At 45.4% G+C, this 17964-nt stretch overlaps 1 protein-coding gene across 3 annotated transcripts in view; it reads left to right on the forward strand.

The window, feature by feature from the left end:
* Positions 1-17964, forward strand: part of LOC122374127 (ubiquitin carboxyl-terminal hydrolase 36-like) — a 79579-nt gene that overhangs the window by 23105 nt on the left and 38510 nt on the right. For all 3 annotated transcript variants that reach the window (XM_043352703.1, XM_043352700.1, XM_043352702.1), the window contains exons 9-12: positions 625-721; positions 1468-1584; positions 16025-16127; positions 17521-17665. In XM_043352703.1, the coding sequence (XP_043208638.1) occupies positions 625-721; positions 1468-1584; positions 16025-16127; positions 17521-17665 (462 nt within the window). The remainder of the gene's footprint in view (positions 1-624; positions 722-1467; positions 1585-16024; positions 16128-17520; positions 17666-17964) is intronic.

The following is a 17964-nucleotide window of genomic DNA, read 5'->3' on the forward strand; positions in this document are numbered from 1 at the left end:
ACCTTAGGGGGAGTCGCATCGACACCCCCCCCCCCTGCCAGGGCGAGGGTTAACACATACTGATTTTGGAGCCTTCCTCTTGACATTTGAGTGCGGCAATGTACGGCCGAATGAAATTCTTACTGCCTATACGCGTTAGGCTCGATTGTCATTACCTGTAATTTACTACTGGCTCATTGATGATTAGCAAATCAATAGAGGCGCTGAGTGTCTTCAATATTGGAGGGTGGATTTGATTAGAAATTAGAATCTGGAGCTGTTTCAAGGTATCGTGAATTTCTAATGGCCAAATTATGTCATTGCGCTAACCACAATCCCTTCCAATACGCTGCCATGCTGTCGCCGTTTCTCAATGGAGCGACGAGCCCAGGCATGCACTGTGCTGCGTTTCGGCACTCGGGGACCATTCGAATTACTTATGTCGTAAGATAGTGCTCACGTGCCCGTGCAATGGGGGTCCAAACAATATCACGTGCTGTAGGCTCTTTAGATATTCCTGGGCTCCCTGCATTGGGAATGTTGGGCTCGCTATGATCTTTGGCCCGTAGTGCTTGTAGGAGTAGGACCTCTGGCTCGCACGAATATGTGAAGTGGCTCACATGTTTGGATGTTGTGCCTTTTCAGGTTCAGCCTGGGTGGAGGGAAGATCACCAAGCACCTAGCGTTTCCCAACAAACTGAACGTGACCAGGTTCATGACGCGACCTCCGACACAGGGACAGGTGAGCACTAGGGCCTTTGGTGAGACCTTGGGTGAGAGCCATTGAGCGCCAGGGAGCTAGGTGAGCGTTGGTGATGTACCGGTGATCCTGGCGTCATCAATTACAGCCGGCCAGCGCTGGGTCCTTAGGTGAGTGATTGTTCTCATGGTGAGCTCCAGTGAGCGCCGGTGAGTGCCGGTGGGTGTAGGTGAGTGCCAGTGAGGGCTGGTGAGCTTTGGGTTGTTGGGTGTTCTATAGAGCCTTGGTTGGGTGTGAGACTGAGCGGCAGTGATGGCGTCGGGCCGATATGGTAAATGCGGTAATCGATGCGGTAATGCATGCTCAGGCATCACATCACAACACCCCCCTATGTGATGTGACTGTCGATATGTGATTAGCTGTGGGGTATGTCATTATGCGACATGACATACCCGACAGCTAAGCCTTTATATTGTTTCCCCCACATACGATAGTTAACGAGACCGTGTTTGTCCTTGTCTAAATCACTTGTAAAATGATGCGGATGATCAGTTCGAGCGTACAATAATTTCTCCGCAAATTTGAATCGAAATAGGTTATGCACAATTTTATAAAATGCGGTATTTAGTTTGCGTTCACATTGATTTTAATGTGCGACTGATTTTGTGCGAAAGAGCACACAACATTGCGCTTCTTCCTTTCTGCAGGTCTTTATTAAATCTACTCAATAAACTCTCAGACAATTCGATTTCTGACACATGCCTCGGCTCCTTTTTCTCGTTCCACAGGTGGTCTACTCGCTGGTGTCCCTGATCAACCACATGGGCCCGTCGCAGAACTGCGGCCACTACACGGCCATGGCCAAGGCCGCCAACGGACAGGTGTACCTCTTCGACGACGCCTCGGTGAGTGACGAGGGGCTGTGTCCTGCGCCGGAGGGATCGCGACAGTTACCCACCCCTTCCCTGGGAGTAGCCTGTACCAAAGTCGGCGGTCGCTTTAAGAACCCCACTCCAGAGACAGAGTCAACCTTCCTGGCTTTATGCTGCCCAAGTGGCTTGTCAGAGCCCTGGCGTTAGGTGATTTTTTTCCTCAGTTCTCCATGCAATCTTATTCCCTGCTTTATGGGCGCCAATGACCACTGTAGTCCGTGCGCCCCCCCCCCCAAAAAAAAACAATTCATCATCATCATCATCATTATTCCCTGCTTTCTTCTTTTCGTCTCTCTCTCTCTCTCTCTCTCTCTCTCTCTCTCTCTCTCTCTCTCTCTCTCTCTCTCTCTCTCTCTCTCTCTCTCTCTCTCTCTCTCTCTCTCTCTCTCTCTCTCTCTCCTCTCTCCCCTCTTCCTTCCCCCATGACTCCCCCGCACTTTCCCTGTCTTTACCATTCACTATGTAGGTAACTAAATAAATTAGCGATCATCTGTACTGCGACCACCCGAAAAACGTCTGTCTCAGTGACGAGCCAGTGTGGGACTCGTCTTTCTGTGTGCTTCTGCTCTCAGAGCTGGAGAATTGTCAAAATCTCAGGGGTGATTTTCAGCACCTGACGAGTGGCAACGTCAAACATTTGCTAGTAAAGCGCATGCAGGTACGCTTTCCCAACAGCATCACTGTCCTTGCGACTTATGCAAAACATTTTGTGTCTCAGATGGAATGTAAGCCGCCACTGGAACATGATAATATGGTAATCTTTGAATTTCAGGGGGTGCTCGAGCACCCCCAAACCCCTAATTCTCCACCCGTCTGCTGTGTGTCCTGACACCCACCCACGCGGTAATGCTATCTCAGGCATCACATGAAACAACACCTTGGCCCGCCGGGAGTCCCGAGTCCCGTCGGCAGGCTTCTATGGGCCGTCTTGACTGTCAGGGAGTCGGTAATGGTTGTAACTATCCGCTGGGTTGGTGCCAGTGACGTCAAAAGTAAGCTGGTCCGCTGAGGCTGTACGTGTGGCACAGATGATTGTGGAGCTTTGAATGATGGGGACGGGAGGGCTAGGGCTGGGTTTTTGCTTCCGTTATGAAAATATTTTCTGTGACTGCCGTCCTTGTTATGCGAGACTCTAGGCATTGTAAAGCCATTTGATGTCTTATATAATAAAGTTCAGTTCCTCACAGAATTGCTTTTAATTCAGTGTGTTGCGATCATGATAGATGAACTGTTGATTTAGACGCAGCTACGTACTTTGCTGCTGATGTGTCTTATATTTTAGCCTCGCTATCAATTACGGACTATCATATAAATAAGTTTATAGAGTGCTATGATGTTGCATTGAAACGTCTTTTCTTCAGTCAGTAATATTGTACTGAAGAATAACTAAGCTTCTAGACGTCCAGTCGAGACGGGAAAAAGACCAATTGATCCCAAATTTTCTCCATCATTTAATGGCCAACGCGACGCGGAGCGATCCATGATATCTTGTCTGGGCTGTTTGCCAAAATTCTCTGCAATATTCCAGCCTCGGCACGGTTAGATAAAAAGGGCACATCTGACTCCAAGAAAAGCTTCCGAGAAAGCAGCTTCTCTTCATGTGATACTAGGATCGGTTAAGCATTACTAGGCCACCACATCTTGATACAAAATATCAACCTGCAGGCTTAATTGACTCTGCACTGCATTAAACGCCTCCGTGTGGCTTTGGCTTTACGTGGTTTGCTAATTAGGTTGGTTGGATGCTGTTTTTGTTGTGCTCGTACTGGTTGACTCGTTGATACTAATCGTCGGTTTGTTTTGACCTCCGTTCAGTGGTTGCCATGGTTACAGCTGTTTTCCGACTTTTTCCGTCGAATGCCGGCTGTTAACCTTCATCCGAGAGAGAGAGAGAGAACGTCTGTAGTTTTAGTTTCCAGCTACCAGGACATGCCTCGGAACATGTGGCAAAAGCCTCGACGACATTCCGTCTTTTGCTTGGCTGGAGAATTGTGCTGGACTGTTGGTGCTAGAGCTCTCCCGATTCCACGCCGGCTTGGCTTTGGAGCCACAGCAGACGGCGGAGGTCAAGGTCGCCGCTAGGGTGGCGGCGGATTGACTGCGCCTGAGCACCAACAGTTCGGCACAATTCTCCACATATGGCCTTTTGCCAACTTCGTACTTCGCATGTGTTCTAGTTTTGAGCTAGCAAGATACTCCATTGAACATATGGTGAAAGCCTGGACGGCATTGCGTCTTTTCTCTACTTCGTATCCATCCATGTCCTATTTTGTGGTTTTCTCTCTCAGTTACATCGGTAGCTGAGATCAAATTAGCCAGACTGCTGGCACGTGGGAAGGGAAGAGATGGTTTTCGTACGCTTATTTTACTTGTTGACAGTTATGGGCGCAAAATGACCTTGCAGTCGGCCCGCCCTTAAGCCCCAATAAACAAACAAGAGATGGTTTTCGTATATCCCGAGGCATTGGATGGTGACTGCTATTTCATTTGCGACACCCTTTGTCACGGTGCATATGCGTCTGTGCTGGTCGGTAATGGCGGGGAGCGGTATCAGATGAGCTCAGTGCTGCTGTAACTGGAACCCACGTTTCTCGGTAGACATAAATTACATATCAGACGAGACGCGGGCGTCAGAAAGGAGTGCGATGCACGCGCAAATCGCTGCAGTGGCAAATCGTGGAAGTGTTTGCATAGAGCTGGTAGTGTGAGATCAAAGCGCTTTGAAAGCGCTGTCGCCTGCTGGAAGCTGTGTGTAATCCAAGTAGCGCAGGAATTGTTATTGCCTTACTAGAGTCGGGCTTTGGAACGGAGTTGTTATTGCCTTACTAGAGTCGGGCTTTGGAGCGGAGTTGTTATTGCCTTACTGGAGTCGGGCTTTGGAACTGAGAAGGCGTTACCAGAAAAATGAGGATTTTATATATTTTTAGTGTTGCTTGAGCGGCGAATACGCAGAGGAAAGGGTACATAGCTCAACTCTGAACTCAAGGCTAATTTACTCCGGCAATACAAATAACACACTTGTTTACACAAGTTATTTACAAAAATTGAACACGAAGTGTAAAATTCGTAAAATGGATGCTTGCTTGCTCTACCTGAAGTGACTATGCTCTTAACTCAGTTATTGGCCGATTCCTGAGGCGATTTATTTGAATAAAATGGCTGATAAACGAACTATATACAGTTGCTTTATTCAAGTGTTCAATTCGATTAGAAAGCAACCAAGGTAATAAATGTATATTTCATCTACATAGTAATGCTACCATGCTTTTTTAACCCTAACCCCAATAGGTGAATAAAATAAAACCCAGAATGCGTTACAATATTTGCAACAACAATAACAACAACAACAACAACAACAACAACAACAACAACAACAACAAACGAACGCATCTCCAACGGGGGGGGGGTACCGTGCCCCCTTTGATTTTGACATTTTAACATTAGCCCTATGGGCGTTGCATGGAAAGAATGGGACCAAAAGTCGGCAGTGCCCCCCCCCCCCTTAGTTGAAGGTGTTCCGCCGCCACTGCGTATCTCCCTAATGCGGAAAGAAAACCTAGTTTGGGTCTTTTCCCATCATCATAAGAAAAACATTGGTTAAATTTAGGTAAAGCTGTGTTCGGGCTACATTGACAGTCCCACTTCCTCTCAGAAACAGCCTTTTCGGGACCTGCGAATGTCTGTGTGCAAGTAGCGGATGCGCGAGTACCTACCAATCTGCTGCTATATTACCCAAAGCCTTAGGCTCAACCATATACCTCTGTATACAGAGGTCTATGGCTCGACACTCAGCACATTGTTGAGAAGTTTCGACCTAGTCTGTGCATGCTTATCAACTCCCTCATTCCCCGCTGGCGAAAGCCATATGACCCTCAAGACGTGCGATATAGTTCATAATTGAAATGCGAGCTCTCCGCATAAATTAATGCATACTGATGAAGCTCCATATCCTCTGCTGTATTATTTCGAAGCGCTGACGTGCACCGCAGAGGCCGTGACGCGTTTCCCTTCTGAAAGAGAGTAACCCGAGGCTCCTCGCTCACGTCCTGATGCCCATTTATGCTCACATCGTGTAGTGAGGTGGATTTCCATCCAGTTATTGATATCAGTTGCGGACCGGAGTAATCAACATTTATAAAGCATCATGACGCACGGCATTTACAGGAGGCAGTTCTTGCAGAATGGTCCCGCCCCTTAGTTGGCCTAAACCACGCAGCGATGCATACCGGGATACATGTGTATTGTGTACCTCTTGGTTGTTGCATTTTTTCCTTCATCGTCTATATGTCGATATTTTTTGCCCAACTGGCTTTGGTAGTTTTCGGATCCGTTGATTTGATAAAGTGGATAGAACACTGTCCATCTAATTGTCTTGACGTTAAATCGGTGAATACATTCGCATGGTGCTCGTAAGTAGGCTCATCTTTGCTATGGGGTCAACTACTCACCTTTACTCACCTTGGGGTAGGCCAAAGCCGTATCAGCATGCTACCAAGTCTTGGCTGAGTGTCTGAATCGGGCTCTCTAAGGTATGCTATTGGGTAACTACGTTTGGACTCAATCTTAGGCTTAGAAAAGGAGCCAAGCATTATTCGCGTAAACCACGCTGATTGTATGGCATTACGTTTTCAGCGCATTTCAGCGCTGTGTGAGGCTAATTAACATGAAAGAACGGAATGAAAACAGCAGCACCAAACAAAGACAGGAACAGATATTAAAGTTTCGGGCGTAAACTAATCTAAGGTCTCATCAAAGTTCTTGAGTGTTTGTCCTAAAATGTTAGCCCGCTTTTTATAAAGGAATGTACTTGATATGGCTTCTGTTTTACTCGGTTCTGTCGTATTTTTGAAAGTCTACTTATTCGAAACCTACGCCAGATCCTCCATTTATAGTCGTTAAACCCATCAGGAAGTTCAATGTCGTATCAGAGTTAGTTGATGATGATGTTCGTTGCTGGTCGGAAGCCGTGTTTCATTTTCTTACATCCGCCTTTTGTTAAGAGTTGTGCCTCCGTGTCCGATTTTCCAGAACCACAACATCCACACCCGCGCTGTGTGCTCTCAATACCTGCCAAACACGAAGCCTTAGTGTGTGTGTGCCGTGGTAGTAGGGTCTCGTCGTGTATGAACACTATGAAGTGACGTGGTGATTTCTTTGCCTGCTAACTCGAAAGGTAACGCTGTGATCTGCTCCCGGATCCTGGCGCCACGCCTAACGCGCACTAATTCAAAGCCGACAAAGCTTTGCTACGGGTCGCCGGGGCATTAGTTGTGAGCTAGCAAGGTGTTTTCGATGCATTCGTTCTATTCTGGTGTACATTGGCTGAGGTACTGAATTTTTCGATCTGAACTTCCTGCGTTCTCCAGCTAGCAACGCAAAATTCACTGATTATTTTCGCTGATTAAAGGGACCCTCCCACCTTCAAAAAAGTTAATGAACTGGCATAAAAGTGATGTAGCGTGAATCACAAAGAGCGAAAATGAACCTAACCGTGAAACGGCTAGTGAACTGGCGGATGCTCAGGGAAAACTAGAAGAGCATAGACAAATTTTGATGAGTGGGAACATAACCCGATCTAGGGTGCAATGGTTTGAAGAAGGGGAGAGATCGACCAAGTATTTCTTGGGTCTGGAAAAACGCAATTACGTTAGCAAATTAATACCGTGTTTGCAGACAGATGATGGCGAGACAGTTCAAAATCAAAATGAAATTCTTAGCGTGGTAGAGCATCATTTCAGCGAGATGTTTCGGTCACACGACACGGAAGACGATCCGCTTGAATTTTTGAACTGTGTAGAACTTCAAAAACTTACTAAGGTCGATATAGACCATATTAAAGTAGCGTTGACATTGAAGGAGGCTGGACACGCCCTTTATGCAATGAAAAACAATAAGTCGCCAGGTAGTGACGGGTTTCCAGCAGAGTTTTATAAATTCTTTTGGATAGATCTAAAATTTATTGTGATGAGGATGTTGTCGTCTTGCTTCACGTCACGAGTCATGCCACCGTCATTAAGAGAAGGTATCATAACTTTGATACCGAAGAGTGGGAAACCCAGGAACCTGATCAATTCATATCGACCTATTACGCTCTTGAACACAAGTTATAAAATTTTATCCGCTTGTATAGCAAATAGATACAAACAAGTGGTAGGGAAGTTAGTAGATCCAGCACAGACTGGGTTCATTAAAGGTCGATTTATCGGAGACAATACGCGGTTGATGAGTGATATCATGACGTATTTGGAACATGAAGGACGTTCCGGGATCTTTTTGAGTCTGGATATTGAAGGGGCGTTCAACACACTAAGCTGGAAATTTATTAGCGCCGCTCTGGATAAGTATAACTTCCCTGCAGAATCCATTAGATGGTTTCATTTGATGAATGAGGGGACATATGCAAGAATTCTATACAATGGACATTTGTCTAACAAAGTTAAACTGCTTAGATCCTGTAGACAGGGGGACCCTGTAAGTCCTTATATTTTCTTGTTGGCCATTGAGTGTTTAGCTTCACTTGTGAGGCAAAACAAGAATATTCGTGGAATTGCAATAGGTGACGTAGAGAACAAAGTATCATGTTATGCGGATGATACCCTCTTTTTCTTAGATGGCTCTGTCAACAGCTGCAGATGCCTTTTTCATGACCTAGGAGTGTTCGCGAAGTTCTCTGGATTGCGCCCGAATATAACTAAAACCGAGGCTATGTGGGTAGGTTATGATGTACAGAATAAAACAAAGATCTGTGAAGAACTTCCGATTAAATGGACGAAACAGATAAAGGTTCTTGGAATCATTTACGAAAATGATATCCAGAAAATGACCAATAATAACTTTGAAAGGAAAAAGGGAGAAATTAATGCGACTATTAAAGACTGGCAGAAAAGATACCTAACCATATACGGGAAAATATGTGTAATAAAAAGTCTAATAATACCTAAACTGACACATTTATTCGCGGCACTACCGAATCCATCGCCTGATTTTTTGAAAGAGTTAAATACGATTCTATTCAATTTTGTATGGAACGGGAAGCGAGATAAGATAAGTAGGAAGAGTCTTGTACAACCGATAGAATATGGAGGAGCTGGAATGATAGACGTCAACCTGTACCTTAAGTCGTTGAAAATTGCGTGGGTTAGGCGAATGTTGCAGTCTGATAGCCAGTGGATACAAATTTTTGAAAGTAAAATAGGTCAGAAGAATTGCATCTGGGATAGAAATGCAGTGTCTTTGCGAAATTTCAGTAGACGAGTGTCATATAGTCGTTTCTGGTGCGAGGTTATGGAAGCAGTAGCAGACTTAAAAGATGCATATGGAGATTACTCATTAGATGAAATGGCCGCAAGCACGCTTTGGTATTCTGACTTAAGCAAATTTTGCACTAGCAGAATCAACGAGTGGTATTCTAAGGGGATACATTATTTGAACGATTTACTGAACGCAGACGGTAATATTATGTCATTTGAGGAGATGAAAATTCAATATGGAATAGAAGGTGTGCAATTTGACTATGATTGTCTGGTGAATAGTTTACCGAGAACCTGGAAGACAGCCAACAAAACTAAGCTAATTGGACCTCTTATAGACCCATGCTTGTCTTTTATAGTTTCCAAATCACAAGGATCAAAACACATTTATTGGAAGTTGATGCAGAAACAGATTAAAAGCCATGCACATAAATGGGAATGTAAGTGGAGTGCGATGTTTAGGGAGGTCGCATGGAGTGAAGTTTATACCAATAACAAATTAGCCTCGATTTTTATGCGTTATCGCAGTGCGCAATATAAAATAATTACAAGAACATGTGCTACTCAACGATTGCTACATCGGATTGGAGTGGTTGAATCTATAAATTGTAAGAGGTGTTACGAAGTAGAAGATAGCATTGAACACAAATTTTGGTTTTGCCCCGTTGTTCAGATTTTCTGGGAATCTATTAAAAATTGGATGCTTACAAATCGAATTATGCAAGAAGGTTCTGAATTTAATGCGAAGACTGTGCTACTGGGCCTGGGTAAGACGACCCTCTTTAATCATGTAGTTATAGTAGGTAAAATTGTTATTGGAAATAGGGAGAGGTTGAACCTGGATGAAGTGATCAGGTGGCTTTGTGCTGACCGAGAGCTGGAAAGAATGATTGCGGTGTGTAAGGGTGATCGGAAACACTTTGAGGATAAATGGGAGCGGGCGAACGAGGCGTTGATAAGCGAGTAGGAGTAGGAGTAGGTTTAGGAGTAGGGATATGCGCTTTGCGCATGGCCCCCGCCCTCCCGGCCAGCCGGCGCGGTGACTGTCGGGCCGGGCCGTTGGACTGGGACACCGCCTCGCAGAAATGCGCGGCGATGCGGGGGGGGGGGGAGGGGGGCGGCCCGCCTGGAGCGCCGGGGAGGTATCCCCCAGATCTCCCCGGCCGGGGGGGGGGGGGTATCCCCCAGATCTCCCCGGGGTCGGGCGGTGAATGCCGGGGGTTAATCACCGCCCGGCCGGGCCAGGTGGGCTGCATAATTTTAATAATGTTTTTAGTCATGTTGATGTTATGTTTTTTTTTAATTAAGGGTATACTATGTATGATGTGTACGTGTGTACATGTGTGTAGTGTGTGGTGTGGTGCAACGTGTGCACAATTCCGCTACGGACACACAGCTATGTAATGTTGAAATAAAAATAATAAAAAAAACTAAAAAAAAAAAAGAGCGAAAATGAACATCTACCAAATTTTACCGGAAAATATTCACCCGTTTTCGAGATATAAGACTTTTATTTTTGTTTACTTTTTGGGAACTCCGCTGTTTCTATGACGTCACGTAAAGGTTTTCTTTACGTCGGCATTTGGAAGCAATAGTTTGGTATCAAAGTGCGACAAATATTGCGCGAATGATGCGTTTATCTTATCAAGGTCAATATATGAATAAAGGATTCCAGGACAATTCTTCTTATGGCATTTCTTCGTATCGCAATTCTTCGTCTGCAAATCTTCGTCAGGGCATTTATTCGTATCGCATTACTTTGTCTCGCATCAGGGTATATGAAAATCGGCTCGCATTTCTTCTTCAACGCAAATACCTATATGCAAAAGTAAGCATTGAGGGACAAATAAATGCACCGACGAAGATTTGTAGACGAAGAAATGCGGACGAAAAATTGTGCTACGAAGAAATGTCATGCGAGGATTCGTTCGGGTACCATGACATTTATGTGATTTCGAAGTCAAGGTTCACAGCTGATCTGCTAGATCAAGCCAAGAATCCAAACTATCAAAAAACCATAAATATTTGTTTGTCTGTCACAGAGGTCTCAAGCAATATAAGGTTGACATATGTTGAATCAAAAATCTACTGCCACAACTCACATCTCCTGCCTTAGTTTATCATTGTTGTTTTAACTTTCTTTCAAGAGAAACAGAAGCCAGTATATGATATCACTTCAGATGATTGTTTCAAGATCTGAGTTCAAATGGAAATAAAAGCAAGATCAAGATGAAACAGGGATTATTGCTGTTAAAGTAGTTTGGCCATGATACAACAAGCACATAAATCATTAGCCAAATCAAATACTGGTTGGTTTGTCAAGATGTTTGTTGTCTGTCGTCTGTCGAGCTGCTATGAACACTGAACGCTCTCACTCTTACATTAAAGATAGTAGTTTAAGTTGAATGGTAGTGAGCTGTAATTAGACAAAGCAGCTATTCAGTGCTCACATCAAGCCAGGCTAGGAAATGGCATCAACTGTGGTGGGAGGAAGCAGGTTCGGCAGCCCTATGTTGTAAACTTCTGTTGTGTCTTGTGTTTGATCAACTGATGTTTTCTGCTCTGTTTTGTGCAGTGATAGTAGCAGGTAACTGCATGCTTGTCAAATTATGTGAATAAACGAATTCATAACATTGCATTTTTCTCTCCATGCAAGGAACAAGTAAGATGTTGTAGAAAATGTAATAGAGGGCTGCATTGCTGATTTTGCACTTTATCAGAGCTTTATTAAGAATTGCTTTCCTGAAAGCTACACACAGGCCACAGCACTGAAATTCACAATGTCATAGCTTTTGGCAGAAAAAAAGAAAAGACTTACCTAGGTAAAATTGGCTGAAAGTATGGCAGAGCAGGTCTTGATGCGTATGCCCATCCATGTGCTTGCCGAAGCCGAACTGACTGCAACACATTAACTCTGACCCACCATGGTGGCTGGCATATCCTGAACTTTCACCACTCTAAACAAGACAACTTTCAGCCCTCAGCATTGTATTAAAACACTGTACATGACACTCAAAATTTGTTTCAGTGCCATCCACGAACATCAGTCGCCATTCACCACGCCAGTAAAAACAGAATAGATAATAGTTTCAAACCCATGTAGTCAGAGTTACAAGGTCTGCACCTCGAAACAAAATCCAGGTGACATTCACCATGCCAGTAAAAAACAGGTACTTAGGTAACGTAACAGCTTCAAATCTGGTAACATGTTGGTCGGACTTTACACTACCATATTTACATAGAATAATATGATACCAAACAATAGTGCAACCATTCTGGACAACAAAAGTGTATGATAAAATTAATTTAGAATACTTTGGCAGCATGATTTACGAGCACAGGCAGGTGTTACCTACCAGCCTTCTCAATGCTCGTAAAACCAACATTGTAGTTTTGATTTTACCTTACATGATAACCCACTTGGCTGCAATGGCACATTTAATTTAATACTGTGAAAAGACCAGTTATAACCACTTCACAAGCACAATTGCACCTCATGCCGACATCCTTTTCCAGACAGTCAGCAGCGTCTTTCGTCAAAACTGGAAGATCAATCCCCTTTCAGTTTCAACTGTTAACATCAAAAATATTTCTTCATGGTGTGATCTCCATATGGAAACCTTGCAGGAAAAGAATTAATGTCAATTGTCAGCTCTTCAAATTTCTTTGGACTTTAACTTGCAGTAGGTACCATATCCAGTTTGCTTTGATATTTTGTTTTTTATTCCATGTTGAAGTTGAACACCAAGCTCCAGATATAGCAGGCAGCTTGATCATCTTCGGCCTTGGTATAATATCAGTCCAAGTTCCAGTGGTGGGTATCTTCTAATATTCAAATTAAAATGAAACGCAATGGGCTTTCTCAGCGCCGACGACGGATTTCACGTTGATAAAAAAGGGAGCTCAAGGTCAGCAAAACTCGGGTTCAAGGAATGGCGGGCGTTGAAATGACTGCTGACGTCATCAAAAAACCGCTAATGGTTAAGAGATAGGGACTAAGCTGGTCCCACCCTGCAAGTAAAGGGAAGAAATTTCTTGAACACCATAAACCTGCGGGGGTTGCGACCAGGATAAATGGTGGTTTCTGAGCCTGGCCGCAAACTTGGCTATCTCAACTCAAAACTAATGTTAAGGTGGGATGGTCCCTTTAAATTCGCGCCTTGGCTCTCAAATGTATTAGTCTGTTCGTTTGGTATGTAAACTACATATAACATAGTAGTAGCATTGTGTTTTCATTTGGCGACATTCAAGTCATTTGCGCATTATCTTACGGTAATTGAAAATGGAAAATGATTGAGATCAGGACAACACGGACATGGTTTGCCTACAGCCTTCTGGTGCAATCAGCAGAGTTGTGCGCCGAGTCACTCGCGACACTCCACTGTAACAAGCAATAAACAGCTCAACCGATGAATTCTTCGGTCGTCCTTGCCAATGCCCGCTGACGTTATGAAGCTGTTGGATTGACGTGTCCCCTCTCAATGAAGCAACAGGGGACCCATTGGTGAGCAGCTTTCTCTACTGCACCCACTAGCGGCAGCTTACTTTGCTGGCATCTGCTTCTCTCAGCCTATGCTTGGGCTATTGGACGGCCGCGTCGGCTTTCAATGGTCCGTCTAAATTAACGCTGTCGCCAGTCCAAAATTAATCTCACAGCGGCCACCTCCCACACCCTGGAGTGAATGTTGAAATAGACATTGCAACAGGGATCTAAGTTTGTTTGGAAGAAGGACAGTGACTGGGTGCTATATAGGTCTGTGGAAAATTTTGCCGAGTTCGCAGAGAGCAGGGCGGAGCAGGCCGAATTGGAACGGATCGCTCAGCGATACATGTGTATAGGTTTCTGTTGTGATATGGGAAGTCGAGATCAAACATACCTAATGATATAATTGTTGGGAACAGTGTAAATCATTTTCAAAGTCGAAATTTGGTGCCGCGCTAAAGCGCTTGAAATGTGATCGTGTCAAAATGTGTTACGTCCGCCTGCGAGTCTTAGCACAACTTCACAAAAACGGGATTGCCTAATACCGTTATGTCCTTGGCAAGTTGCCCAGCCCATAGCCGAGTAAGAAATTGCTGTCGGTTTCAAGATTAGATTTTCTCCGACCAGCAAGCAATGCGATACAGTGCCTGACTTCTACCGGCCTCTATCCTTGCATTGGTTCAACTGCTAACACCGTATGCTTAGCCTGCTAACAGCTTATCCGTTGCCAGGAAAGAAGTTCGTGTAGCCGTGCCAATGAACTGCATCGTGTGCAGTGAACGCTTATATAAAATGTTGTTTTAAGCTTTGTGACGCCGGCTGCTTGGTCTTAAGTCGCAATAACAACGTACATTCCTAATTAAAGTCGTACGGAAGTTTACAACGCCTTGGAAGTTAAACTGGAGTCGCTGTCGGCTTACAGTTCAAATGTCGTGCTAGACGGGCAGCGTTATCCAGTATCTACCTGGCAACTGGCAGCTCGGCAGCATTTTGCCTGTTGCCAGGTGACGCCGGTCCAGAGCTGCCAAATGCTGCCAGATCCTGTGAGTCGCTGCCGGTCGTTGTCTTGCGAGCAGGAAATGCGACGAATATCGCCAGCAAGTTTGAGGATAATGGCTTGAGGATAATAGGCATGGCGTGTTGCTGTACGTTGCCTTTTTTCCCGACGCATTAAGAATTGTATTACCTCAGAACTTATGATGGGTTGACAAACTGAATAGCAGTACCTAACGCATTTTCTTTTTGTTACGATTGAAATCCGTCGATAGTTTTTTCAGCTTTTTCCAAAGAGATCATACGAGTATATTTGAGAAAATTGCTAGAGGTCTACCCTGGATCAGAAACGCTAGATCCCGGATCCCGCAGAATTTCAGAAGATATTCAGGGCGCTGCATTGTTGGGCGAACAATATAATACATGTAAGTGTGCGTGTGTGGGTTTGGTGAATCACCCGTCATCGTTGGAAAAAGGCACCAACGATGATAATCGCATTCAAAACAAAAATATTTAGCCATAGGCGAGGTCCAATATCTACTAATATCTACTTATATACGTCAACGTGAGGGGTACCAGATTTCCAGGATGATACCAGTTATGTGAGACAGAATGGAAAGCAATAAGTGTATTGCCCAATAAGCAGAGGGCAGGCTCATCTCCTACCTCGTAAGCTACGAAGCCGGGCACCGGTCGGAATGTGTTATCTTTTTGGGATTTTTGGCTTCCGTCTTCACCACTGCCACTGCTGCCGTGTTTGTGATGACGGAAAGATTAAGTGACATCAAACATTTACTCTGTTTTGGAGCGTGCTTTATGAACAGGATTTACATAATTTCATGTGTTATATCTGGTATGAATTTCAGGAAGTGCGCTCCCGAACTCGTGTGACTGAGCCTTACCTGCCCCCCCCCCCCCGAGAAAAAATTACATGCCATTCACGGTTCAAAACTATAGCGAGACTACATTATATAGTGTATACTGTATACTATGTACATACATTGTATTTTAAGGATAGTGGTTATCTGAAATTTTTGTTAATAGATTGTAAAATAAGTTGAGTCCATTTTAGCGCTATTGAGCCATCTGACAAGCGCTGCATCACACTGCCACCTTACCTGCCAAATTTAAGGCTGCACGGACTTTCGAAATTGAAGACAAATACTACGCAGTATTTGGTCCATTTCCTCTACCATCCTCTGAAGACCAGCGTAGGTTTTACCCTACGCCATTATTTAAAGCTTATTACAAGCGCTTTGACGCATTGGAGCGATAGTTTTGTGATGCCTCTGTTACCATCAACGCCTTTATTCGGCCTTTTATTTCTCTGTCGAAACTTCATTGTATTATGTGCAACATAATATATCACCTATTATCGTCAAGTTACAGCATAATTTGGAAACATAATAGGCCATTTTCCATCTAATTTCTTCCAGAAAATGACATTCACACTGACGTTTTTACTCAAACGGTGTCCCTGTCGCGAGAATTGTTTAATTATTTGACACCATTATTACATTTAATGCGGCGATTAACTGCATTCAGGAAATTATTGACATTCGGTATGGCAATATGATCTTCCATTTGGTGTTTGGTCTTCCTCTTCCGCTCTCGTTCCCCGTTTCTTAATCCTGGTCTGTAGCTGTGTGCGAGTCTATGTCCATGACGTCACCCTCCTCGTCCGCAGGTGCGTATGACGTCACTGAGCAACATGCTGTCCACCAATGCCTACGTGCTGATGTACGAGATGACGGGATCCACGCGACAGCTGCTGCTCGGTCACTCGCCAGGTGAGGCATGTCAGGGGGTGAAACTCATTGTATAGCACACGCCAGGTGAGCTAAAGGAACAGGTAGTGAGGCTTATTTTATAGCACACGCCAGGTGAGCTAAAAAAATAGGTAGGTGAGGCTCATTGTATAATGTATAGCACACGCCAGGTGAGTTATAGGAGTAGGTAGGTGAGGCTCATTGTATAGCATACGCCATGGGTGAGTTATAGGAGTAGGTAGGCGAGGCTCATTGTATAGCACACGCCAGGTGAGTTTTTTTTTTCTGTAGCTCTTAAAGACTCGCCCAACGCTACTCGTTCTATATCGGTAACCATAGACATCTCAATGATCTGCTTAACTTGCCGACCAAGTTAGTCTGTAATGCTATTCGCCTGTCAATGAAGGTATAACTGTTTGACATGCTGTATCCAACGGAGCCCGATCGTCTCTCGGTATCAGATCCAACACGGATGCGCCGTTCTCGGTTTGGCTGATAGGATTAGTGTTTTCGTCACCGGGCGCCTCTGCGTCGCTGGTTCCGGCTCTGTTGCTAACTCTGGTCTGTAAGTACCTATCACCCGCGGCGCCCGGCAGCGGTGCACTGCCTCTGTGTCCTGGCCTAGGTAACTCAGGGCGGACATTGCCGCTCGTACAAAGTTGACCAGAGCTCACGTTCTTTGCTGCCGCTAAGGACCTAGGTACCATTGCTTCACGGCCCAACGACGGTGTCGCCTGGGTGGTGTTTTCGTTGTGTATTTTTGTCGCAAAGTTAGGTTCAAGCTCACATTCGTTTATAGTTATGTTTGCCTTCTAAAGTGTTTAACGTGTTGGAAAAGTTCGACGGAAGTTTCTCAGCAAGGTAATGCAGAAGTATTTCTGGTTGTAAAAATATTAAATATTAAATTTGGGTTAGGCCCTTTCGGTCGACAAGACCATTGCAGAGCCGGAAGGATGATAGGAATTAGGGGGAGACATTGGTCTGGGCAGGCACCCTAGTGAGTCGCCGGGGCTGAGCCCGTCCAGAGGACAGGCCACCCGGCCCCAAAGCTCTCACTGCACCCGGCTACGGGGTGCGCTCCCTCAGGAGCAGCGGTGCCGCTCCAAGGGAGCAGCCCGCATGAGATAAAGTTGCCTGTCCAGCCCGGAGGGAGGTTGCGGCTTGGAGGAGAAGGATTTTAGTATCCTGAGGATAGAAGCACGGATAGGTGGTTGTAAAAAGAATCGTCTCGGATAATGTTTCCGGCGATACACGACTTTCAGTCGCGCTTTCCGGACTCCCATTTACCCAAATCCAGGTTTTATCAGCTTACTTCCGGCATCGCAGCTAGCGGCGAATGATGTCAGTCCTATAGAGTTTACATGCGTGACATTACACCAAAATCTCGCCTGACGCTGTCTTCCTCCTTTCACAGGAGCGCCGGCCACAGAGACGAACCGCGCGGCCTCCCCGCCCCCTCCTCCTCCGCCTCCTCCCCCGCCGCCGGTTCGGGCCCCGTCAGCCCCAGCCGCGACCACCCCGCTACAGCCGAACGCCGCGCTGACCAACGCCGCCAACAGGTGGGAACTGGCTCCTCACACGTGGTACGGGGACCCGCAGTTGCTACTGTACAGCGACCCTGAGCAAATTGTCCCAGCACCCTCACAGGGAACAACGATAAGCTGCCAGAGGGCACGCACAGAAAACCTCAGCTGCTCTTGTACAGGGACCGGCAGTCGATATCAATGTTATCGGTTGTTACTGGACAGGACAGACGGCTATAGTTGGGGTTCGTGTACACTGTACAGTAGCAACTGCGGGTCCCCGTACGCGCGGCGGCTGGGAGCCAGGGGAACTAGGCAGTAGGGTGTTCCATATT

Source organism: Amphibalanus amphitrite, unplaced genomic scaffold, assembly GCF_019059575.1.
Source record: "Amphibalanus amphitrite isolate SeventyFive unplaced genomic scaffold, NRLGWU_Aamphi_draft 001608F_arrow, whole genome shotgun sequence".
In the NCBI taxonomy this organism is placed as follows: domain Eukaryota; kingdom Metazoa; phylum Arthropoda; class Thecostraca; order Balanomorpha; family Balanidae; genus Amphibalanus; species Amphibalanus amphitrite.